General features: G+C 46.9%; 1 protein-coding gene across 2 annotated transcripts in view; it reads left to right on the top strand.

The window, feature by feature from the left end:
- RUNX3 (RUNX family transcription factor 3) overlaps positions 1-26,111 on the top strand; it is a 135,060-nt gene that overhangs the window by 75,381 nt on the left and 33,568 nt on the right. For both annotated transcript variants that reach the window (XM_077337642.1, XM_077337643.1), the window contains one exon: positions 565-669. In XM_077337642.1, the coding sequence (XP_077193757.1) occupies positions 565-669 (105 nt within the window). The remainder of the gene's footprint in view (positions 1-564; positions 670-26,111) is intronic.

Genomic DNA, 26,111 nt, shown 5'->3' with positions numbered 1-26,111 from the left:
TGGATTTTTGGAAGTGCCAATCTAATAGAAGTTTCCACAATAGTGCTAAGAACTCTGAGGAGGGCTTTACTGTGGTATTTTAGGGATGAATGGTGCATAAAAGCCACATTTGAGAAAAGTCCCCTGAGGCTGGAGGAAGCCACCAGACTTTCCTGAGTAGAGTGGAAGGACACAGGCATCCCACCCACAGGCATCAGCTCACTTCTGAATGCAAACATTTGGTTTATTTCCTTACTAGGGGCCAAGCCTGATGCATTCAGAAATACAATGGACGCTAGATTGGGGTGGAGTGGGCTGGGATGGAAGAGCTCTGCAGATGGCCTCTCCCCACCCACCTCAGGACATGGAAAGGCTACAGGCTGGAGGCCCCCAGGCAGGGAACTCACCAGCAGGGGCAGCTCTCACGCAGCAGGGATCTGCCACCTCTGACTATTTCACTCTCAGGCTTGTTCAGGGGTCATGATGGAGACCAGCCTTGAGAAGCTGCTGCTTAAATGAAAAGTTGCAACCCACGTCTGTCTGCTGAAGTCTTTGGCTCACGGATGCTTTTCTCTCCCTGCCCAGGCAAAAGCTTCACGTTGACCATCACTGTCTTCACGAACCCCACTCAAGTCGCAACCTATCATCGAGCCATTAAAGTGACTGTCGACGGACCCCGGGAGCCGAGAAGTAAGTGGCACCTTTGGAAAATGCATGCAACTGGCATGTGCGTCCTTGGGTTCATTCATGTGCATTCTGGGTATCCCTTTAGCATTGCGCTATGGCCAGGCTGGGTGGCACCTGGGTCTACAGCTACCCTTTGGTGTCAGCAATGTGTTCCAGGGCCTCTCGTGTGAGCCCCCTACAATGCAGCAGCTCTCTTGTCTGGGCTGTGCCATGAACACTGTCCAAATGACTCACGTGACTCTCATCATTGCTCTTAACAGATGTGCTGCGTAAGTCAGTGGTTGAGAAAGGTGGGGTTTTTTGCAAGCCCTTCTCCGTGAAGGTGGCCTGCAAGCTGGGTCTGGGAACAGGCCCTCTGTAGAAGATTTTAGGTGACGGGCAGGCTCATAGAGGAGCAGGTGGTTTCTGTCTGGCCCCAGACCATTGAGGGCTTAAAAGGCAAAACCAAGGACTTGGAATCATTCCTGGAAACTAAGCAGAGTCTAGTGTTGTAAGACCGGTAGGGTGCGTCAGCTGTAATCTACACCAAACAACGATCTCGGCTGCTGCTTGCTGAACCTTCTGAAGTTAACCCAACATCTCCAGAGATCAACACAGTGACTGAGCATTCCCATGGTGAATGAAGTCAGAGGCCGGAAGTGGGTGGCCGTGTCTTTACAGGGTCTGCTTTTCTTTCCTTTTTCCCAGGATCGATAGCTTGGGTCCCACCAAAGATTTATGCTCATGGGATGATTCCCATTGGCAGGGCTGCATTTCCCCACATCCCCTCCTGCTGCTGCAGCCCCAAACACTGCTTCTGTGGGATGGGGGACCCAGTAGGATTCCCTCCCCCAGGAATGGCATGAGAGGAGATGCTGGAGGTTTGCCATGGGAGAGGAGATTTGGCAAAAATTGCCTCCTCTCCATTTGCAGGAACACTCCATGGAATCCAACCTCCCCTACCCTTGATGTGACCCACTGATTTGTGGTAAATTTACAAAGGAAGTGCGCTCACACTCGAGACCCCTCAACAGCTAAGCTGTAACTAACTTACCACCATATCTAATAAATAAATACATCTTTATTTTTCTTACCTGCCCTTCCAATACATCTCAGGGTAGGTGACAACACCATTAAAAACAATACATTGGGTTAAAACATAGCATTACCTAATCAATAGTAAGTCACCAAGTCTTTTTGGGTGGAAAGGGAGCCTAGAAAGTTTTTAATATGATTAAAATAAATGGGGGAGGGAGGCAAGGGGCTCAGGCCAATTGCTAAAGCAGCATGCCAGAGCCTTTCACACATGCAGCAGAGACATCCTGAGATGTGAAGGAAAACATTTACTTTGCAAGCGAACAGGAAGGTAAAAAGTGGAAGCATGACCCTAATTGATGCTCCAGGATCCATGGAATGTAGAAAGCCACTTAAGGGAACAGAAGGGAAATTATCCCGGTCAAGTCCATGACAACTTGGAAAGAGAGGTTTGTTTTTGGGGAGGGGATTTCCAGAGTGTTTCCTCGCGCCCACCTCCAGGGCTTCTTCCAGGCCTTCCCGCTTGCCTTGAGTGATTCTGTGCATGCGCTTGCTCTAGATGCATCTTGTCAGTGCACAGTGATGTCTTCCTCACCCAGGCCTTGTTGGCCAGCAGAGTGCAGACCCATCCGTGTGATCCCCTGGAAACTGGCCATCTTTTGCACAGTTCTCCGCCTCTCTGCCCTACGCCGCACAGGCTTACTTAGCCTAATTGTTAATGTCGCCTCGATTCAAACTGTGACTCATCCCCACTCCTCTTGTGTGTTTCGACACAGGACGGAAATTAAAGATCTCCAGCGATAGGCCGATGACGCTCTGTATGTGGGATTAGTTTTTCTAATTGGACGAGTTTCTGTTGGTTTGAGATTGTGGCCAGCCTGGCTCAGTCCTGGGTTCTTCGTATGCCAAGAGGAGAATAGGGTCACCACCCCATCCACCCCCCAGCTTCTCTCTTGGTCTGAAGTTTTGCAACGGGCTTTTGATGGCGGCAGCAAGGGACCACCACAGCTGCATCCTGCCGACAAGGGATTTGGAAACCCTTTGTGGTGGCAGCTGGTGGTTCACCATGTCCGTGCATTACTGTACTGCTTTCCCCTCTGTGCCTTATAGGTGAGAGTGTGAACTCAGAAACACTGGGAAAACACCACTTGTTCCGTTCAAAAAGTTCACAAAATTGTGACTGTTTTTTGGATGCATGACAACTACTTGGCCTGTTGCTTGCTGCGGCCTAGTGCAAGAAAAATCTATGTGTGATTTATTGATACATTTAGATCTTTAATCGTAGATAAAATTGAAAGGGTACAGAGGAGAGCGACGAAGATGATCTGGGGCCAAGGGACCAAGCCCTATGAAGATAGGTTGAGGGACTTGGGAATGTTCAGCCTGGAGAAAAGGAGGTTGAGAGGGGACATGATAGCCCTCTTTAAGTATTTGAAAGGTTATCACTTGGAGGAGGGCAGGATGCTGTTTCTGCTGGCTGCTGAGGAGAGGACGCGCAGTAATGGGTTTAAACTTCAAGTACAACGATATAGGCTAGATATCAGGAAAAAGTTTTTCACAGTCAGAGTAGTTCAGCAGTGGAATAGGCTGCCTAAGGAGGTGTTGAACTCCCCCTCACTGGCAGTCTTCAAGCAAAGGCTGGATACACACTTTTCTTGGATGCTTTAGGATGGTTAGGGCTGATCCTGCGTTGAGCAGGGGATTGGACTAGATGGCCTGTATGGCCCCTTCCAACTCTATGATTCAATGCCCCATTTCATCAGGGATGAAAGGTGGCTTATGGAGTCATTCATCCTGCCTTCATTTTATCCTAGACCAGGGGTAGTCAACCTGTGGTCCTCCAGATGTTCATGGACTACAATTCCCACGAGCCCTTGCCAGCAAACTATCCCTGTCCTAGACAACTACCACCCTGTAATGTCGCACAATAAAATCAGAGTCCAGTGGCACCTTTAAGACCAACAAAGATTTATTCAAGGCATGAGCTTTCGCGTGCAAGCACTCTTCCTTAAAGGTGCCACTAGACTCTGATCTTATTGTGCTACTTCAGACCAACACAGCTACCCATTTGAATCTATCCTGTAATGTAGGTTAGGCTGCGATACAGACAAACTGGCCCATGGTCATTCAGCAAGCTTCCAAGCCAGAATGGGGGTTCATTCCACTTTGTGCCCTAACCGTTTCCCACAAATCCCAGATCTTTTGTGATGTGTCTGATACATTTGCATACTTCATTCCCTCCTTTACCCTTGCAGATGCATGTTCTAGCATTCGGGAAGTGATAAGAAGACTTAAGCACTTAGATCATGTTTCTAGAACTATTCTAAACACATCACACACAGCTCTGGAAGGTAGACCAGACATATTTTCCTCCATCCTGCTTCTTGGGGAATGGCAGCAGTGACATGCTTTAAGTCAACTTTCCCATTGGTTGTGGATACCGAAGCTGGAACTCAGCCTTCTTGCAACTGTTCAGATGTGAATGAGGCTGGGTTACAACCACACCACAAAAAAAGGTTCCCCACCTCCACCCCGTAGACTTCTGTATTTCAGTCTTTTGCTACAGAGGACGGGTTTATTTTGCTCTCAAACTGTTGAATAATCGCAACAAAGGAATGCAAGGCACATTCAAGTCAACACAAAAGGAATACCTGTGCAATGGACCACAATCCTGGTAATAATCAATAACAAAAATGCATTTCCATCTTTCATATGAAATCTTCAAGAATTAAACAAGGACTTCGTTTCACTGGTTGATTATTACTGGAATTGTGATTCAAGTAAGGGACAGCAGGCTCAAGGCTCTGCTGCCTCAGGGCGGGGCCCCATTTATTTCCTCTGCTTCAGGTGGCTAGGAAGAGCCCTCACGATGCTTCCATTGGGTGGCTTGGCTGGGGAACCAGCTTTGATTGGGTCCAAAGCCCTCAACCACTGCAGTGCCTTGGGAAAGACATTTGGGAGCCAGCATTGTGCAGTGGTTAAGAGCGGCAGCTTCTAATCTGGAGAGCTGGGTTTGATTCCCTGCCCCTCCACATGCAGCCAGCCAGGTGACGTTGGGCTCATCAAAGCCTTGATAGTGCCGTTCTAACTGACCTGTCAGAGCTCTCTCAGCCTCCCCTATTTCACAGGCTGTCTGTTGTGGGGAGAGGAAGGGATGGCAATTGTAAGCCACTTACAATTGAGTCTCCTTCAGGTTGCTAAAAGTGGGGTATAAAAGCCAACCCTTCTTCTTCTTCCCCTCCCCACCTCTTGCCCCTCTCCCCCCACCCACATCTCCTTAACTTGCAGGTGATCTCTTCCAGTCCATATGTGGACAAGATTAATTTATCCCGAGTACAATCAGTTGATAGTTAAGCCCTCGAAGCTAAAAAGGCAACTTCTGCCAATGTCTTGTTCCTCTGCTGTGCTGTGTTTCTACCCAGTGGCCCATGCTAACATATGGGGGCAGGTGGCCGCCTCATTTCAGCAGGGCAGCCAAAGGCAACAGGCCAGCCTTTGTACCCCAAAAGTCAGAATGCCTACTCGGGGAGGTGCAAGGTACAGAGCTTTCCTGCAAAGGGGTTTTTTTTTGGGGGGGGGACTGCCACTCACCAGCAATTTAGGGGGAGATGGATGTCCTCTCCTTCTCTGCAGCCTCATCTCACAAGGGGGCTTGTGCACCTTGCTAAGCGGGGGTGCTAAAATTCCTTGATCCAGCCCTACAACGAAAGCCTTCTCACTAGGGATTGTGTGAATATTTGCATGGATGTGTTTGAATGTCAAACTTGTCAGGTCCAAAGGTGGCGATTAGGCATGAATCGATCACCTTAGGTGTTCAGTGGCTAATGAGCAGCTCCGATTCCACCTGTTTGCATCAGGATTTGTGTGCGAATGCACATGGACACAAAGCCAGTCGCAGTGCGCTGCATGGTTGGCAAGCAATATGGTGAAACAGCCTGCAGAAAACCCTTGAACGGGTCACCAAACCGTTGAACTGTTCACTGAAAATTCAGGTCTTTGTTCACCATTGGCAAACAGGGCATGAGCCAACCTGGTGGGTGTTCAGGCATCCCTAGTCTTTGCATTTCCTCTCCGGTCCTTCCTACTCGTTGGCCAGCGTACCTAGCTTGCAGAACCAGCCAAAGTTCTCCAACCCTCCCACTGAGTCCTTTTTGTTTGAATAATAGAGAGGAAACAAGTTGGTTGCGCCGGGAAGGAGGTGTAGCCAAGAAACTCCTTCATCCCCAGAGATGAAAGTGGAAAGATACAGGTGGCCACATCTGGTGACAAACTGTGTGCGTGCGTGTGCTTCTCCCCCCCCCCTTTTTGTCTACAATCAGTCTGCTAATCGGTTAATTGTGATGATTAATTGAGGCACGTTTTAGTTTTGTCCTTTTTGTGGTCTTCAAAGGAAAACATGGACCTAGGAGCAGCAAAATAGTGGATGTTACACCATTAATAATTTGCTTAGGCACCGATATAACCCAATGGGTAGAATATTTCTTGTGCTTGGCTTGGACCTGTGTTCAAATCCCGGTGCATGGCTGTTTCACACGTTTGGAGAGGCACCAAGGCTTAGGGGTGGAGCACCTATTTTTGTTTATACCCTGCTTTGTTCCCCAGTGGGTAGCCAAAGCAGTTTTACAATATCATTCTCCCCTCCTCCACTTCATCTTCACCACAACCCCGTGAGGTAGGCTTGAGTTTCCATGACAAGAGTGATCATTCAGGCCTCCCAGACCCTACCCTGACACTCTAACCCAGACTTTGTCAACCTTTTGACCATTGAGGAACCCCCGGAATATTTTTTCAGGCTTCAAGGAACCCAGAAGTGGTGACATGCCCCATCAGAGAAGTGGGTGCAGAAGTAAGATGCAGGAGCCAGCCAATCCATCGATCGATCATTTCCCATTTCCATTGTGGAGAAGGAGACTAGGCCTGGAGAGCAACAGGGGAAGTGGGCTCCAGCGATGTCTAGTGATGTCAGTGGCCATCCAAACTTCTGGGAAAGGCCGCGTAATCCCCGGGGAGCTCTTGCGTAGCCCCAGGGCTCCCCGGCACCCTGGTTGGGAATCCCTGCTCTACTTGTTACACCTCATTGGCTCTCCCTGCTTTGCATTCACAAAGGTTTCTGTCTCAGCCTCGGGCCCTGCCGTTTAAGAGGGAGCAAGTGCTAGCCAAAAAGACCCTTCTCCGAAACGATGGCAAACTGCTTCCGATCAGAGTAAGCCATCCGGAGCTGGATGCAGCCATGGCGTGATCACATCCACCCGTTTGTGCAATATGCAAGATTGGATCTCAGGGCCAGTTGCTTCAGTGCAGCGAACAAAAAGTCCTGAGGTACATTCAGGGCTAATTATTGTGGCATCAGGGCTTTCATGGGGGAAGAGCCTGATTCATCCGAGGAAAGCTTCTAGCAATAAGCTGTGCAATTAAAAATAATGAGAAGTTTGATGGCACCGTGAAAACGAAGACATCATTGCTATTATGCTACTATTACGGCTGCCGCTATTACTGTTGTTATTAATATTACTATGATTACTCCCCAGCCCTCCTTTCTCGCTACAACTCAAGGCAGGTTGCAAATGCAGTGAGCCACCCAAAAGGAAATGGCACCGCAGTGGGGCCGGGACTGAAGAATGGGGAGAGCAATGGACAGGAAAAGGAAAGGGAAACGAAGGCAACACAACAGCCGGGGTAGGCAAAGAGCCGTCATTGCCTATCTCAGTTTGGTTGCATATTGGCAGACGCTATCCCCTCCGGCACTGTGTGGATTAATGTAGACATGTTTCTAGTTGTTGATGTAGCAAAGACACCCTAACGGCCCTGGAGTATATCAGCAACCACTCAAAACATGCTGCTGCTGCTGCAGTGTGTAGAACAGCAGGCGGGGTCGGGCCACAGCTCACTGGCAGAGCATCAGCTTTGCTCACAGGAGGTCCCAGGTTCAATCCTTGGTGTTTCCAGTTTAAAAAAGGACTGAGGGGTAGATCACGTGGAAAGACCTTTATCCAAGGCCCTGTGCGTGGGAGAGAAATGTCATGGCAAAGAAGAGCTGGTTTTTTTTGCACCTGCCATTTTACTACCTGAAGGAGTCTCAAAGTGGCTTGCAGTCACCTGCCCTTCCTCGCCACACAACAGACATCCTTGGAGGCAGATGAGGGTGAGGGAGCTCCGAGAGAACCACGGCGAGCCCGAGATCACCCAACAGACCTCATGTGTCTTAAAGTGGCATACAATTGCCCTCCCTCCCTCTTCCCACAACTGACACCCAGTGAGGTAGGTGGGGCTGAGAGGGCTCCAAGAGAACTGTACCTGGCCCAAGGTCACCCAGCTGGCTGTATGTGGAGTGGGGAACCAAACCCGGTTCTCCAGATTTGAGGCTGCCGCTCTTAACCACCATAGCAAGCTGGCTCTCAAGAATGCCCGGCTTGGCAAGAAAGAGGTGTGTCCCCATTACTAAATGAAGCATACATGAAAAGGAGCTGCAGCCAAAGGAGTCCAATCAAAGAGGGTGTGGCCCACTCCCAGCCAGTGATGAACTGGCGAAGGCAAGGCACAGAAGCAATTACTTTTTTGTTTGGAGCTGGCCACTCCTAATCATTTTATGAAAAAGATGTTCTCAACTTTTCAAAAAGAAAGATAAAGATAAACAACTAAACGTGCGAAGGAGGCAATCACGGGCTCAGAGAGGCCTGCGTCATACTGCTGTGCCTATTGGATGAATAATAAAGTGGAAGTAAAATCAGAGTCCGGTAGCACCTTTAAGACCAACAAAGGTTTATTCAAGGCTTGAGCTCACTCGTGAGCTCACGTCTTGAATAAGTCTTTGTTGGTCTTAAAGGTGCTACTGGACTCTGATTTTATTGTGCTACTTCAGACCAACACAGCTACCCATTTGAAGAAAGTGGAACAGCAGTTGTGCTTTCACACAGCTTCTCAGGGCAAATGGACACATCTCTGCCTCCATTTCTCTCTCTCGAAATGGATGTGGGGGGCGGGGCACTTGTACAATATTTTTGGGTCGTTTTTAAAATTAAGATTCTCATCCGTACGCATGAGAAAGAGAAATCTGAAGTAATCTGGGTATTGAAATTGCAGAGCGAAAGGGGTAGAAGAGCAGATTTTCAGCAGGGGGTCTTTTGTGTCTACTGTCTTTCCTGTTTCTGGTCCCTTAGGTCTGCTGACTGGCTCCTTTCCCTCCCTTTCCCTAATTAATAAAGTGACATTAGATATACAAAACAGTAAAAGGTACACAATACATGGCTGCATTATAAACCCAATAAAAAACAAGATTACAACCTAAAATATCATTGCTGCCTTTTTTTTTTTTGTATTTTCTTTAGACCAGAGAGATTCCAGGTTCTCTATATATCTTTATTATTTTGGTAAGCAGTTAATTTGACTAAGATATATCATTTCCCATGTTTTTCAAGGATAGTCAACCTGTGGTCCTCCAGATGTTCATGGACTACAATCCCCATGAGCCCCTGCCAGCAAATCCTGGCAGAGGCTCATGGTAATTGTAGTCCATGAACATCTGGAGGACCACAGGTTGACTACCCCTTTAGATAACCAGCCTTGGATCTTTGGAGTAATACTTTCCTCCCACTGTCTAGCATACACTAGCCTGGCAGCTGTAATCATAACCAGAACAATAATCCTATATTCACCTGAAATTGTAGGGAGATAATTGTATCTGGATTACATGGGACTTTAATCACTAGGCCAGCTGACATTATCCGAGCTGTTTGTTCCCCAAAATGATGAGCACAATCATATTCCACCACACGTGAATGAAGTCTGCCTTCTTTTCTCTGCAGTGCCAGCATTTGGTGTTGTTATTTTTATGATTTTTTGTTAACCTTCAGGGTGTCAGATGCCATCCCTGCACCATCTTTAGCAGGTTCTCTCTTAGTGAAAGGCTAACTGTGAAAGCTGTGCCTTGGGTGAAAATAAATCTCCACTTTTCCTTCCTGAAGTTTTCATTTAGATCTTCATGCTGTTTATCAGAATATTTTTTACTGGGCTTGATACAGACATTCAGTAATATAGAATAAACTTGAGAAATAATTTTGTTCCCATCCAAAATCATAAATTCTTCACAGTCTCTTAGGTTTCCTTTCCCTCCTTTTGCAGAGATTTGAAATGCAAGCCCAGCAGATGAAGCTTTTCCTTGTGTAGAGCAAAGCACAAACACCTGTTCCACCCCAGGGAGGGGCTCGTGGCTCAGTGGCCAGGCATCTGCTTTGCATGCAGAAGGTCCTGGGCTCAGTCCCTGGCATCACCAGTTAAGAAGGAGCATGTAGGAGGTGGCATGAAAGGTCGAGCCCTGAGACCCTGGAGAGCCACTGCTAGTCAGAGTAGTCCAAGTTAAGCTTAGGAGACCCATGGTCCATCCCAATATAAAGACTGTGTTCATGCTGGATATCAAATAGCTCTTAAAGGGACAGCTGCAGGGACTCCTCTCAAAGTCAGCCCCCCCCCCAACCCCCTACCTTTTTTTTGTCCAGCAGTTGGACAACACTTCATTCACTTTTAATTGCGTCTTTTTGTTTTATGCCAAACGGTTTGGCCCAAACCACCTCCCTTGTGTCAAAAATCTTGACCAGAGCAAAGGTGTGTATAAGAATGGAGCACTTGGCTGATTTATATGGGTGTTTCTCAGGCTCAGTTCACCCATTTTTGAAAAGTTAGAAGCAGTAACACACAATGCAACTCTGGCTTCCCTCTGTTCGGTGAAGCACTTGGCACTCTGCTCAGTAGCTGAAGGGGATTATCCTGGCAACTAACGGCACTTAGCAAATGTTCCTGTGAAATGCATAGGTGGCTTTCTCTTTAAAAAAAGAAGCCTTCAAAATTAGCACATTTCAATACTTTTCCAAGTGAACATTGCTTGCAAAACATGCCACATCGACTGTGTGTGTTTGCAGTCAGATGTTGACATAACCCTGCAAACAGGAAGTAATAAAATAGTTGAACTTCCTGAGGTATTTCCTTTATAAGTTTTGTTTTGCTTGTTTCCAAAGCTTCTTTTAAAAAGAAAAACTTACAAAGATCTTTTGTAAGTAACAGCTTTTAATTATTGAAAGCAACTAAGTATGCCCCAGCAATCAAACTGAGGCAAGGGTTGCTTTTCCAAATGCCCGTAGATTTTGAGGCTTGCGTTCGGGGAGGATGTCACTTCTGGGTGCCAATCTAGGAATTTCCTGTAATCTCATTGGTAAAGAGCATAGAGACAGAGAAAGTCCTAGAGCATCACTATGGAACTTATTTCCAAGACATTTTCCCTCCTATTGCTTCATTTCTCAAGGTTGAGAGATTAAGGCTGTAGACAGGCAGCTGGCAAGCTGCCACAGGTTGTAGATTTTGGGTGCTATTACAGGTAGTGGAAAGAGCCTCTTGTGGCGCAGAGTGGTAAGGCAGCCGCCTGAAAGCTTTGCCCATGAGGTTGGGAGTTCAATCCCAGCAGCCGGCTCAAGGTTGACTCAGCCTTCCATCCTTCCGAGGTCGGTAAAATGAGTACCCAGCTTGCTGGGGGGTAAACGGTAACGACTGGGGAAGGCACTGGCAAACCACCCCGTATTGAGTCTGCCATGAAAACGCTAGAGGGCGTCACCCCAAGGGTCAGACATGACTCGGTGCTTGCACAGGGGATACCTTTACCTTTACCTTTTACAGGTAGTGGAATGGGAAACATTGGATTTATGGGAGCCGTAATCCAGCAAGAATGCATGGGTGCCCTGTTCTTGCACATGAGGTTGCCTGGAATTCTGGGATGCAGCTGGTTCATGGGGGGAAAAAGACTGGATTTTGGCAGACCAGTGTAAAATACAATATCCCCCCCCCCCGGGTAGAATTCTGTGTTCTTCTCTCAAGATAATTCTTGTATGTTACTAGGCAGTCTATAAATAGCTTGAATGAAATAAAAATGACTATGTAAATCCTAGGTATAAAAGGTGCCTTCTGTTGAATCAGACCATCAATTCGTCAAGACCCGCAAATGTCTGCTATAACTGGCTGCAGCTCTCCAGGGTCTCGGGGCAGAAGTCTTTCACATGGCCTGCTCTCTGATTCTTTCAACCAGAGATGCCAGGGATTGGGACCTTTTGCATGCAAAGCTCTGCTGCTGAGCCAAAGTCTCTCCCCAGAATTCTGGGGAGCAACCAGAATGCTGGCTTGGCTCTTTGAAAAATACTTTTTAAAAAATCAGTATAGCTAAAGTCAGATTCTGGGAGTCTAAAATCATCCGCTGGGTGGGGTGGGCTGGGCTGGGCGGAGAGAACCCTTTTATAGAGACTTGATGATCCAGTTCATGTGATGGCAACAAAGGTTGTGGCTTTGAAAAGGGCTGTGGCTCAGTGGTAGAGTGTCTGGTTGGGATGCAGAAGGTCCCCAGTTCAATCCCCACCACCTCCAATTAAGAGGATTAGGGGGTAGATAATGTGAGCGGCTCCCACCTGATGTCCTGACCTTAATTGGCCAAGGGCCTGACTCAGTGAAAGGCTGCTGCTCATATTTCTGTGACCCTAATGACCTTCTTTGGGACCTGTGGCTTAGCAGAGATGTTCAGAGGTCAGGTGTGATGCTGCCCTCTTCTGGGGACAAAGCAAGACCTGTTGGCACTTGCATGTTTTATCGATACTGAAAGGTGTGGAGTGGGGACATGGGGGGCATGCATGCTGTAACTCCTGTGCTTTCAGCAACAATGGAGTCTGTAGGCGTTTTGCCAGTGAAGCAATTCCTGGCATACAGACATCACTTGCTTGAATCCTTTAGGTCAAGTTGGCTGTTATAGGCAGAAGAGCCAAAGAGGCAGCAACCCTGGGCAGGAAGGTCAGGAGCGTGCTGCTCCCTTTTGAGATAAGTTGCAGACCTTTGTACAGGTTCAAGAGAAGTGTATTGGGTTGCCAAGGGGATGTTTCTTCCTTCCTCCCTTTCTGACAAGCTTCTGCCAGCTTCCTAAGAGGCAGAAATTCAGTAGCTAAAGCATTATGACCCTACCTCCTTGTTGCTACTATTACCCAATGCCTAGCTTTTATTCAATAACCCCAGAAGTGCAGTGAAAAGGTGTAAAATTTTCTCTGTCAAAGATGTTGCAGACTGTGCAGTCTAGAAATGGCAGTTTTTGCAATGTCCCACCAAGCCTGGTTGCTTCAGCCTGCCATGGATAATGAAAAATATCATTCTAACTGTGGTTACAATAAACCATGGTTTTGCACTGTGTCCAGCCAGGTTTATGGCTTTAGCTAACTTGGTTGGTGAAAAGTATAATGCTTATCATGGTCACAATCTACGGTTGCCAGCTCTGGGTTGGGAAATACCTGGAGACTTTTGAGGTGGAGCTGGGAGTGGGTGGGATTTGGGGCAGGACAGAACCTCAGTGGACTATAATGCTATGGAGTCCACCCTCCAAAGCAGCCATTTACTCCAGGAGAACTGATCTCTTAGCCTGGTGATGAGCTATAAGTCCAGGGAATCCTCAGGTCGCATCTAGTTACTGGCATCCCTGTCACAGTCAACCATGGCTCTGCAGCAGTTCAATTGAGCCTATGGCTTCAATGAACTAAGGTTAGTAAAATCAGTGCTAACCATGGTTAATGTTTAAAGGGGTGCATCTGTGAGCAACAGAGGAGGAGTAGAGGGGTGCTCTGAGTTTCCTAACTATGGATAGGAGGTTGGCCTGCATTAAATCGGGAGCAGTCCCAAGAGAGGCGTGGAAACAAAAGGTGCTGCTTATGTTCACGAACGCCAAGAAGCAGGGAGAAACGGCTCTGAAATGCCTCCTGTTTACAGCTCATGCAACCCTAGGAATAAAGTCTGGTTTTAATGTTTACTGTTACACTTGGAAAACATGATTAATGTGGATGTTTTCCCTCCAGCAAGATTGTTTTTTTAAAAAGCTGAGGAGCCAAACAGGCAGGTTTCTGTTCTGTAGAATTCTTTTTGATTTTCCCTTCTGGGGTAAGGCCCCTTTGGAAGTATATCACTCACCCTATGCTCATTTAGATGAGGTGATTGTGATATTGTTTCAATGTGGCAAGTACCTCCCCTTCTCCTGAGGAGGCTGTTTCGTTCCCCTCTTTTTCCTGCTTATTAGGGATACAGTGTCTGTCTGTGTGTGTGACGGATCCTAAATAGTTTGACTTCCTGCAAAATGACACTGCCCTCCTGTCAAAAACTAAGGGAAGCCAAGAACAGCAGATTACAAAGGTCAAAGAAGTAAAGAAGAAATGTGGCCTTTTCTTAAACACCAAGAGACAAAAATAATGACCACTGCAAAGAGACAGACATGTCACAATAACAATTGATGGTGAAGAGATTGAATTCAAGGATTCATTTTTCTTGGATCACAAATTAATGTAAGTGGCGATTGGAAACAAAATGTCAAAATGCTCTGGGTCACTCAGCAATGATGAGCTTGAACCAAACATGGAAAAGCAAGGACATAAGACATAATCCTGACTACTAGATGTAGATTAGTTAGATCTTTCCAGTAGCCACTTCTGGCTACTGTGAAAGTTGGAAGATGAAAAAAATGGACAAGACAAGAATCGGTTCATTTGAACTCTGGTGTTGGCAAAGGCTTCTGCAGGTTCCATGAACAGCAAAAGCCACAAACAAGGGAAAACTACAGTGCATGAAGTCTGATGTATCATTGGAAGGCAAAATCACGAAACTCTGGCTCTCTTTCTTTGGCCATATCAGGCGATCCAACTCAATAGAGAAAGCATTTATACTAGGATTGGTCAGTGGAAAAAGGAAACCAGGCCGACAAAGGACACGGTGGTTGGATGTGATCAAAGTGGACACCGGCCAGAACATTGCATGGCTGAGGGATTGGTGCAGGATTGGGGATCATGGTTCCCACGGCTGTGCCATGGGATCGCCAAGAGTCAGACATGACTGAATGGCTGGCCACAACAACAAAGTGCCTTAGATCTTTCACCCAAGCAGGAGGTTCCACATCAGCTTTAGGCGAAATTGGGTGGTCCCTGAAGCCCAACTGGATGTCATCGGTTTTGTCTAAAACACAGAGAGGTTGTTCACCGGTACTAGACACAAAGTAGAACACCCTGGAGAACTGGTTCCAGATAATGGCCAAGAGATTCAACTATATGAACTCTGGCTGGGCTCTATTTCTGTTGTGAGCTTGCTAAACAGCCTTGGTCAGAACAACCCTAAGCAGATCTACCTCAGAACTGCATCTTATTTTATTCAGTTGGGCTTACTCTCAAGAAAGTATTGTTAAGATTGCAGCCTTCCACCTGCAGGGACAAGATATAGCTTAGCAGAAGAGCTATGCTTTGCTTGGCAGGCAGAAAGTCTTGGGTTGAATCCCTGGTGTCTCTAATCCAAAAAAAAAAAAAGATCGCAACTAGTGAGGGTCATCTGAAGGACCACCTCTCCCAATATGTTCCCTGAAGAACATTACATAAAACAAATATCAGCCTGCTGGCGATCCCTGACCCCAAAGAGATGTGGCTGGCCTCGCCTTTTTTGGCCCTGGCACCTGCCTGGTGGAATGAGTTGCCAGGGGAGATTCCAGCCTCTGATGGAGTTGTCAAAGTTCTGCAAGGCCTATAAAATGGAACTTTCCTATCAGGCCCATGATTGAGGCCAGGCCAGCCTAGAACTACTACAGGCCTCTTTCACCTCCCCTCCATGAATGAGGTTCCCTTATATGAGATTCCCCCTGTTTAGGGGATATTTTCCCATTATAATAACGGGATTGCCAAATAAACTGGGTTGACTATTGAATCTCAAGCATTTTATTGTGTTTTTATAATTTTAAATAGGTACAGTTGTTGTAAAACACCCCGAGCCCACCACTTGGGGAGGAGCGGTCTAGAAACTGAACCATAAAAAAATAAACAGAAAGAGAGAAAAAACTTGAGGGAAAACTGCCTCAGAGAGTATGGTTGCGAACTTCAGGTTGAAAAATTGCAGGAGATTTGGGTGTGGAGCCTGGGGAAGGCAAGCTTTAGTTTGAGGAAGGGGAGGATTTAAGTGGGGTATAAAGCCATATAGTCAACCCTCTAAAGCAAACTTTTCATCAAGGGGGACTATCTCTGTACTCTGGAGATCAGCTGAAATTCCAGGATATTTCTGAGCCCACCTGAAAGTTGGTGACCCTCCCAGAGAGCTGCTGGTAGTGGGGGAAGAGAAGTGGCTTTTGACCATTTCAGACCCACTTAAAACCCACTGAGCTGTATTACAAGAAGGCGCCTGACATTAGAATCATGTGATACAAAAGGAAATCCAGAACACTGAGGTTGACGCCAGGACCATGGGCAAAAGAGCCACAAACAGGAAACGCAAGCCAAGTGCCAGGAGATGTTAGCAGGATGAGGGCCAACCAAGCTCAGAGCCTCGAAGGAGTCTGCTCCAGCCATTGGATGATCTCACCTTACTGCCCAGCTTCATTTCTCAGCATGCATGCAAAATGAGGGAGGAGACCTCTCATGCAGGAAGTCCATCCAAGGGAAATAACAAAAAAGGGTATAACGGCTTGCTACTCTACAGAAGAGTCTCCGCCATGGCCCCTACTTGTCAGTTGAAGACCACTGGAGTATACAGGGCGGAGATAAATGAGCCAATGACCTGATAATGAATGGTAGCTTTTTTGACCTAGGGGGTGAAGTTCCAGCTCAGTGATTGAGCTTGTCCTTTGCATGCAGAAGAAGGTCCCTGGTGCTGTCTCCAGCACCTGTAGTTAACAGTACTCAGGTGTTAGATGATGGGAAAGAGTTCTCCCTGAGATTCTTGGGAGCTCTGCCAGCCAAAGTAAATCATACCAAACTTGATGAACCAACGGCCTGACTTATGAAATTATGCCCAAGAGTTAACCCATGGAGTTACAGTACTGATCCACCTTGTGGGATTATTAAAAGGATGTTCTCAGATTGCTTTGAATGTCCTGAATTGCTCTAGACGGCACTGCTTGGGTAACACACTTGCATTAATGTTTTTATTTTGCTAGGTAGCAATGTACAGAACATTGCAAAATGTTCCCAGTTTCTTAGCAATTCATTTTTGTTTGTGAAATTTCATATTAGGTGATGTTTGAAGACAGCTCGGATTTCAGCCTAAATATTACTAGAACACAGGGGGGAAATTGCTGTTTGGCAAGAATGTTGAGATTCTTTAGTGTTATTTATTTAGAGAAATTCTTCCCCCCCCTCCACCTTTTCTGCTAAAATAGCACTTAAAAGTTTAAAATCAGAATAAATAATCCCAAAGCTGAGGACTAAAACCCTAAAAAAGGGGTAGTCAAACTGCGGCCCTCCAGATGTCCATGGACATCTGGAGGGCCGCAGTTTGAGTACCCCTGCCCTAAAAAGCAGAAAACAACAAACACACACATATACCCCACTTTGGGTCTCCTAGATCCTAGTCTGGCATATTGCTACCCCACACTAATTTTGTCATAATGCAGGTAGCTCTTGCCTGGCATATGAAGGTGTACATTGTTTTCTCATGGTTTTGGTCCCTTCCCACTAGCTGGAGGGCGCCAGCTTCCCAAACCTTTCGATGTGTTACATCTGAAGAATTGGAAGGAGATTTCTGGCCGTCGAGGGGCATTCATGGCTTTGCTCAGCTACTGCCTTTGTGAACAAGTCAGCCACATTCTCAGTTAGATTGTTCCACCAGCTCAGCACGTGATGCTGTGATTAGAAAGTCTGATTGATTAATGCAAGGCCAGATGTTACAAGCTGATATCATATTGATATACTAAGTGTGGTTTGATCTCCTGCCATTCACCTGTCTTGGCCCAGCAACTTCCAGGTATGATTGCAGTTGTCTTCCATGCAATTGTTTCCACTCCCCACCCCTATCACCAAGAAGCAGAGGGAGGTTCCCCCCCCCATGGCTGTGTATGAAATACCTGTTTGAGATTAGGAAATTATCCCAAGAAAGTCAAGTCTGCAGTCACCAAGTACTTCTGGGGTGAGTTTAATTACCCTGAAGTCAGCAGCAGTGGGTCTCCGGTGTGTTTGTAGGAGTCAATATTTTATTCTGACAACAACAGCCCTGTGAGGTGGGGAAGGCTGAGAGGGGATGTGGCAGAGTGCAAATTTGAACTCGGGACACCCAGATCCTAGTCCAATAGTAACTACTGTACTGCACTGGCTATCAAGAGTTTGGAGGCACATATTGTTGTGGCAACATTTGAATCGGTATCATTGAAATGCTGGTCAAGAGCACAGTGGGTAATAAGGCACTAGGTACCCTTCCCGGTTTTTAATAGCGCCATAAAAGTAGGCCATTTCCAACCATCCAGCAGACTCTGATATGCACCGAATATTCTGTGCGCAGTTTGGTGCAGCAACAGCTGAACTGATCTACTGTGGCTCAGCACGTATTTTTGCTGGAGCACTTGCAAGTTATCAGTCGGACCTGTCAAGTAAAGAAAAAGTTTGTTTGGCCTGACTTTGCCAGATTGCTGTTGGTGATCCTAATAGCTGTTAGAGTTCTCTCCCTGGAGGGACAGACCAGAACCAATGGGATGAAATTAATGAAAAAGAAATTCCGTCTAAACATCCAGAAGAAGTTCCTGACAGAGCGGTTTCTCAGTGGAACAGGCTTCCTCGGGAGGTGGTGGGTTCTCCATCTTTGGAAATTTTTAAACAGAAGCTGGATAGCCATCTGATGGAGAGGCAGATTCTGTGAAGGTTCAAGGGGGTGGCAGGTTACAGTGGATGAGTGATAGGGATGTGAGTGTCCTGCATAGTGCAGGGGGTTGGACTAGATGAAATCCCTTCCAACTCTATGATTCTATGATTCTAGGGCAAATGCTGGAAGATTTTGGGATGGAGTTTGGGGAGGATGTGATGTTATTTCCAGGTGACACTCTAGGAGTTTCCCCTAACATGACCAGGAAATGCCAAGTGATACTTTGGAGGCCATTGTTTTCTCCTCTTCAGTTTCTCAAGGGGGGGGGGGGGAGATCAGGGCTGGAGCCAGGACATTCCCCATTAGACCTAGGCAACTGGGAAGCTTAATCTCTCCCCACCCAGTGTGGATCAAAGAATTGGCACCATAATTCTATTTTAGGATAGAATGATATAGCTTAGGAAAGAATGCTAAAGCCATTAAATCTGTAGGGTTGCCAACCTCCAGGTGAGACCTGGAGCATATCCAATATTGTAACTGATGTTCAGACAACAGAGATTGTTTCTCCTGGAGAAAATGGCTGACTTGTAGGATGGTTTTTATGTCATTATCCCATGCAGAGTTCCCTCCCCTTCCGAAATTCTGCCTTTTTTAGGCTCCACCCCCAAATCTTTCTGACTCTGAGCTGTTTCTGTAAACTCCTTGGTTTACAGGAAAATCAAAAAAGTAACCCAAAGTGAAGAAAATGAAAGTAGATTGAAGCTGAGTTCTGTGTGTTTGTGTGTGTGTGTGAATGGGGGGAGGGAGATGCAGAGGGCAGCAGGGAGGAATGCAATTTCCCTTTCCATCTGAAAATTCCCCCCCCCCATTTCCCCAGGTTGCTCAGCCCTGAGTTTTGGGGTGCAGAAGAGGCAAAGTCCTTGGGAAGAATCGTTTTCAGAATCTTTTTGCATGTAGCCTAGTCTTGATGATGGAGGTACATGCTTCGGTGGTATCTCTGCATGAGATCTCCAATTGTGCTCAGAAGCGTTCTTGAGGTTAATTCACTGCAGTGTTTTACAAGATGTTCACCAGGGTGGGATAGAGGTTGAGGGTTGGCAGGCACTGCTTCGGGTTGACCTCCCTAACTCACCAAAAAGACAGGGCTGAGCTCCAAGACATAAAGCAGCCATCCCAAACCCACGCTTAAAAAAAAAAGGGAATTCTTAATGTACCAGCTTCTGCTGCAGGAACATAAAGACCAGGCCCGCCACACCTCAATTCCAGCTGCCCACACCCTCTATATCTTATCCTGTCTATCTCCGTTCTCATACCACACCCATTTGCCAAGGGATCAGAGCATCGCCTTGTAGCTTGAAGCTTCTGCTACTCTGCCCGTTCTTGTGCAGCCAAATTGCAAGGTGTCTTGTGAGGATTCTGAGGCCTGGCAGACTCCGGCTTTTACTGCATATAAAGATGACTGCAGATTTTTTGACTGAATTCGTATTGGCATGACTTCATTTTGCACGTTGTGCATCTGCTCCGTTCTTTTTATTTGTTTCAAGTCTTCATGGCATACCAGAGTATGAACTCTGCTTAAATGAGTACGATCAGATTTAGTTGGGGTGAAAAATGTGGGGAGGAGGTGGGGCATCAGTTGCAGCATTATTCTCCTGGCTGGTCACTTCAGCGATGCCCTGGTTTTTTAAAAGACTACTTAGACGATGCAGTCTGACTGTGGATACTTCTGTTCAGCCAACTTACCAGTCATAAGGATTTATACCCTGCCAACCATAGTTGAATCTTCTTAACAGTGTTTTAAATTTTTTTTGCAATGTATTGTCATCTAGTGAAAACCATTTTTAGTATAGCTTTGCATTTGCTTCCCTAGGCATGCATTCTGGGGTGCTGCCAAGCTCAGAAAGAGTAAAGGGGTCAGGAGGGTACTGCATTCAAGAGCCTAGAGGTCCCTTTCTAAACACTGGAGCATAGGAGCCGGGGAGGTGGAGGAATTAGGAGGCTTACATTACCTATGTTCATGCCCACCATTGAGCAATAAGGAAAATAATAATCAGCCAGGAATGCACTGCAAAATCAGAGGAAACCACTGGTGCAGAAAAGACCTTGAATGGAAATGTGGTGGTAGAGTTTGGGGGAGGGGGGCTGGACTGGATCAAGTGGAGTGGAGGAGCTGTTTGGAATGAATTTAGACCAGCCTGTTTGACTTCAAGCTATGCCCACTACTACTTTAAAGGTAAAGGTAAAGGTATCCCCTGTGCAAGCACTGAGTCATGTGTGACCCTTGGGGTGATGCCCTCCAGCGTTTTCATGGCAGACTCAATATGGGGCGGTTTGCCAGTGCCTTTCCCAACTACTATTTTAGCTGGCTGTTATTTGCAAAAAAACCAAAACAAAAACCCCAGTCTCTAAGTCCGAATATGAATGTGTGGGTCTTGCCAGTTCCCCTTCAGCATTGCCCTCTTTACTCAGCTCCAGGGTCCAAGTTTCTTGTGACCGTTTTAGCCAGTCTACCTTTGTGCTCAGTGGCAGATAACACCATCTATCTTCTTTCTGATGACAACCAGCACATGCTTACATTATGTCTTTGTATACTCTGGCTACCATGAAAATCCACAGGAAATGGGCTGCAATTTGTGTTATAAACTGGCCCTGGAAATTTCAGCATCTGATCAGTTCTATGGTGCCTTTATTGTTGTTTTATTTATCACTGCTTAGACAGTTGTTTTTTGCTGTATTGTAACAGTCTTTGGCCATATACAATGCATTTTTATCTATGTGTGTAACTTTTGAAGTAGACAGATTTGAGCCCAGTAGCACCTGAGACCAGCACATTTTTCAGGGTATACATCTTCAAGAATCCATGCTTAAATCTAGCTGTTCTGCCACAGACCAACATATGGCTACCCTCGGAAACTAACTTTTGGAATGTCTCTCTGGGTGTAAGCCTCACCAGTTGTTGAGTTTTGTTCATATTGGGAGTGGGGGAAATCTCCAAGTGTAGCCTCTCCTTTCCTGCTTTCTTCGCAGCACACTTCTGCAGGGAGCAGCCCAGCAGCCAAAGTTCCTCAGGGGTTGCTTGGTGTAGTGGTTAGGAGTGCAGACTTCTAATCTGGTGAGCTGGTTTGATTCCCCGCTCCTCCACAGGCAGCCAGCTGAATGACCTTGGGCTCATCACAGTCCCGATAGTGCTGTTTTCACAGAGCCGTCCTACCAGGGCTCTATCAGCCCAACCTACATCGCAGGGTGTCTGTTGTGGGGAGAGGAAGGGAAGGCCACTGTAAGTTGCTTTGAGACTCCTTTAGGTAGTGAAAAGCAAGGTATAAAAACCAACTCTTGTTCAATAGTGAACTGGGGCATGGATGCTCTCTGTCATGTCCAACCCATTTTTAAAAGTTCCTGTCACCAGCCTCAGGAACCCTCATCCTTCCCTCTTCTGCTTCCCTCGCAGTCCTGCTATCCCACCACCACTGCCAGAGAGGGAAGGAAGGCTCACCCGTGCCCCGATGCTCTTCCTACAGGCTCCTCAGAGCAGTCATAGATCTCTTCTGCATAGCAGTCCCCTGCTTTGGGGAGGAATGGCTGCCCTGGAACAGAGAAGAAACCATCTCCAATCATTCTGCAGGCTCTCTCTCACACATCGCTGCTAGAAACTTGCCAGTCTGTGCAACTTCCCCCCCCCCCACCAAACAGTTGGCACCAGTTCCTTGGCATCACTACGCAAGTATGGCTTCTCATTGGTTTGCATATAAGCATGAGAAAAGATTTGGTAGACTCGGCCAAGGCCCTTAGTTCTCCTACTTATCTGCATGCCCAGCAGCCCTGATGGTGGAAACAGCAATTCGGATGGGGAGATTTTACTATGTGTTTGTTTTCTCAAGTGCCACTCTTAGATCCGTTCAAGTTTGTTTTGATATTTCAACATTTGTACCCCACTTTTGGCAAGGGAAGGAGTATAGCCCAATCTCATCAGATCTCAGCAGCTAAGCAGGGTCAGGGCTTGGATGGGAAGCCACTCTGCAGAAAGAGGCCATGGCAAGCTGCCTCAGCTTCTCACGTCACTGGAAAAACCCCTGCCGGGGTCATCCAACGGCAGCAGTTGTGACTTGAGGGCACCTGCACACGGAACCTGCTTTTCTCCCCAGTGGGGACATGTTGGCTTCCAACCTTGTTCTCTCCTCAGCCTAAGCCCGGGGGCTGCTGGGAGCCTAAAATGGAGCAAAGAGCCATGTATGCTGCCTTCCTTGGGGGAAGGGTGGGAGGAAAATGTAAGGATACATGTGGCTGGTGTGCTGCGTTTGGCTGCAGGGCCCAACGCTTGCCAAAGTGAAGGGTTGTAAGCTTCTGTCCCAAAGCGTCTTCCTGCACCTTTGTACCTTCCAACATTTTGCAGATGGAAATCAGGACAAGCTTTTAACAGCCGCTTTGCACCGTTCCCAGGCCCAGCCAGCAAAGTATTGCTGGGGGCTCCATTCTGCCTTCCAGGTTCCTGCTTCATTTGGTTGGAAATTGGCTCTGTCCTCCGGTGGCTGGAAAGTCTAGAGAGAGGGTGTCTTCATGAGTGCTGTATTTTAGGGAGGCTGGTGCTATCATAGGCTGCCCGACCCCAGTGTGGAGGACCATGCAAGCCACACGGGGGCCCATGAGCCAGTCATTTGATGCCCTGGTTGAGAGGGCGGTTTCAAGTGACTGGATGCTCCACCCACAGCCACCCTGCACTTCCCCCTTTGAATCAGATCAAAGGAGGATTTCTTTGATCCGGTTTAAAGAGCAAAGCCCTGGAAAGCCTGTGAGTCAGGTTCAGAATGAACGTTAAGTCACCTGGACGTTCTGTTTTAAATACGTGGGGGAAATCCCTCTGAGGAAGCAAGCAGCCTCCGCAGTGGCAAAGTCTGAGGAGATGGGAAAATGAAGAATCCCCACAGAGCGCTTAGAGGCCTGGTTGTCCAAGCCCAAGAAGTAGAGCTGATCAAGGAAGTCAGGAAAGCCCCAGCTCTGTCTGAGGGATTTTCTGACTGCTCCATGTCCCTCATCAACATCTGGCTAATAGACCCCTGAGCCGGTCCATCAGGATGGGTGGTATAAAATCAAATCAATCAATAAAATAAAAATTAGTGGAGGTTGCTCCATACTGGGAGTAAAGACAAAGCTGCTTTGATGCAGCAGGAGTGCCAGATGCCCACCAACATCTCAGACTGTCTCTGCACTAGTGATGTCATTTGTATTTGCATTTTAAATTATCAACTTTTTTTGTCTGTCTCCATGTTAAAATTTGCTTCTTCAGGCACAGTCCTGAATTGCCCCCTCACTTGCCCTGCAGCAGAGGAATCCCCAGAAAACCAGATTTCATCTTTTCAAGCATAGTCTAACGGGGTCTAAATTGGGGCTCCCCAATACGGAAATGCATGCCATCGGGTTTTTCCCCACACCCACCATTTTTGGTTGTTTGGGAATGCCCCTGTCCTCGTTGCCGTCCTCCCTCCCCCCTCCCTTCCGAAAGGGAGGGATTGTATTACAACGCTGTTCCTACATTTTTTTTTAAGTAGCCTTGCAGTTTTACACAGCAGTGTTATAATGTTATAACACAGGGTTGTTGTTGTTTTTTTAAAGTATATTTAGGACACTTTTTTGGGGGGGGGAGGTGATCAAAGGGGCAGAACGGTGGGATTAAGGAGCACAATGAAAACCAAGGTGCTAGCAGGCACTATTTTGCCAAAAACATTTCTTTTTTAAAAGGGGAAAGGAGCAAAGCATGATGGGAGGCTGCCTCCATCAGACAGTGCAGAAAGCATGTTGTCAATTTCAGCCGTGGAAATAAGGGAAGGAAAGCCTAAATGCAGAAACGTTAAGAGTCGACTTGCAGCTTCCAAAGGAAATCCAAAGCGAGGCTAAAGGAAGGTATGTCTCTTAATGCGGAAATGGTCTCAGTTTAAATGGCAGCCTCCCCTCCTCACTCCATCCATTCTGTTCAGGTTCTCATCTGAAGCTCATTACCATAATGAGAAAATCATTTCTCTTATCAGCAGCTCATTTGTGCATGATATCAAACCTGGGACTCTTGGCAGCTCAAACTGGAAGCAGGCCAGGAGGCCACCCAGTAATCCCTGGCTGCTCCAAAATCCCAGTCAGGAACCTGGAAGGGAGGCAGGGAGGAGATGTCATCACGCCTTTGCATAACACCTTCTGCAGTGAATATTGTATTCATTCATTCATTCATTCATTCATTCATTCATTCATTCTGCTTATATACCGCCCCTCACTGTGAATATCCCATTCTAGTCTCCCATAATGCTGACCGTTGGAGGCACTCGGTAAAACTGATGGACAAGAGATTCAGGACAGGCAAAAAGGAAATAGTGCTCTGCTCAACAAGTAATTAATTGGTGGGATCCACTGCCAGGGGATGTCGTGATGGCCATGAGCATGGATGGCTTTAAAAGGGGGCTAGACAGATTCATGGAGAATTGACTACCCACCTTAGATTCAGGTGGGTAGCCATGTTGGTCTGAAGCAGCAGAAAGTTCACCCCTTAAATAAAACTTGGTTGATCTTAAAGGTTCCATCACACTTAGCCATGTTTGACTGTGATGATTCAGGCATGAACTGGTTGCTGTGCCTGTTTGGTCTGGAACTGATGACTCAAATACCTGCAAATGCGTTTGCGTTGAGTTCCCCCCCCAAAAAAAAACCCTGTAGATGTGCAAAGATACCACCAATCCAAACTGATCTGTAGCCATTCACTTTACTAAGGAAGGACTGCTTAGACAAGCCCTGAATGCAATATTTGGTTGTGACCGATACATGCAATTTATGGATGATGCCACCATCTGTTTAAGGAACTACCAGCTGAACAGAGCAGTGGTCCAGCAGGAGGTTAAGGAATAGAACTGGGCTGTGTGAAAACGGGCATGCATAAAAAGTTGATGGCATTGTCAGGAAAGTACATGTGGAAACAACCAGATGGAACAGCCCAAACTAGTTGACCATCAAGAAATTATGTTTGCCTGTGGAAAGACAGGACACGAGCTGACCTTGTGGCTCTTTGAACAGCCCTAGTCACAAGTGACCTTCAGCTCCCTGGAGTACCATGGTTAGGCAGATTTTGGTGATCAGGTGCCAAAAGTGGGGGGCAGGAGCCTCTACTTAAGAAAATATTGGTGTGCCAGCCACAAAAGGAAGGAAAGGAGGAGATGAGGCTATCCTCAGCCAACAATAGCTGATTTTTTTTGGGGGGGGGGAATAAGAGGCTAGCCAGGATCAAGTAGTAAGCTAATCCTGAAGCAAGCTTTGAACCAGGAGGATTTTGGGCTTGCTGCTGGGTTGCCCACTTTTGTCTTCACTTGCTTAGCAACCCTCGCCCTTTCAGGCCAGCTTTTCCCCCAAGCCACTCAAGGGACTGCTTGGGACTAGACAATGGGAAAAGGAGAGCCAGCATAGGGTGGTTGTGAAAATATCTGGCTGAGATTTGAAGACCATAATTCATCTGGGCATTTCCACAAATAAATAAAAACCGCATCACACCAGTTGAATGGCAAAGTGCTAAATTATATTGTGCATCTCAGCCTTTGTCTGCCGCCTTCTTGTGTGTCTCACCCTCCATATCTGCTGCTGGGCCTGGCGGAAGAGAGCAACGTGCCTTATACGTGCCGAGCTTCTGCCTGTCAATCAATCCAGGCAACCAATCCCCTTTCTCCACATTTTAAAGGTCCTACAATGCCCGCTAATTTTTTAAAATTGATACTTCTTCATTGCAATGCCTGTACATAGAATCATAGATGCATAGTGCTTTCTGAATTCTACCCCTTATGGGATCACGAGTCCTTCGATACATTTTAAAA

This window comes from Paroedura picta, chromosome 5, assembly GCF_049243985.1.
Source record: "Paroedura picta isolate Pp20150507F chromosome 5, Ppicta_v3.0, whole genome shotgun sequence".
Classification (NCBI taxonomy): Eukaryota; Metazoa; Chordata; class Lepidosauria; order Squamata; family Gekkonidae; genus Paroedura; species Paroedura picta.
Note: the sequence above shows the minus strand (reverse complement) of the source record. Positions and strands in the feature narration are given on the sequence as shown.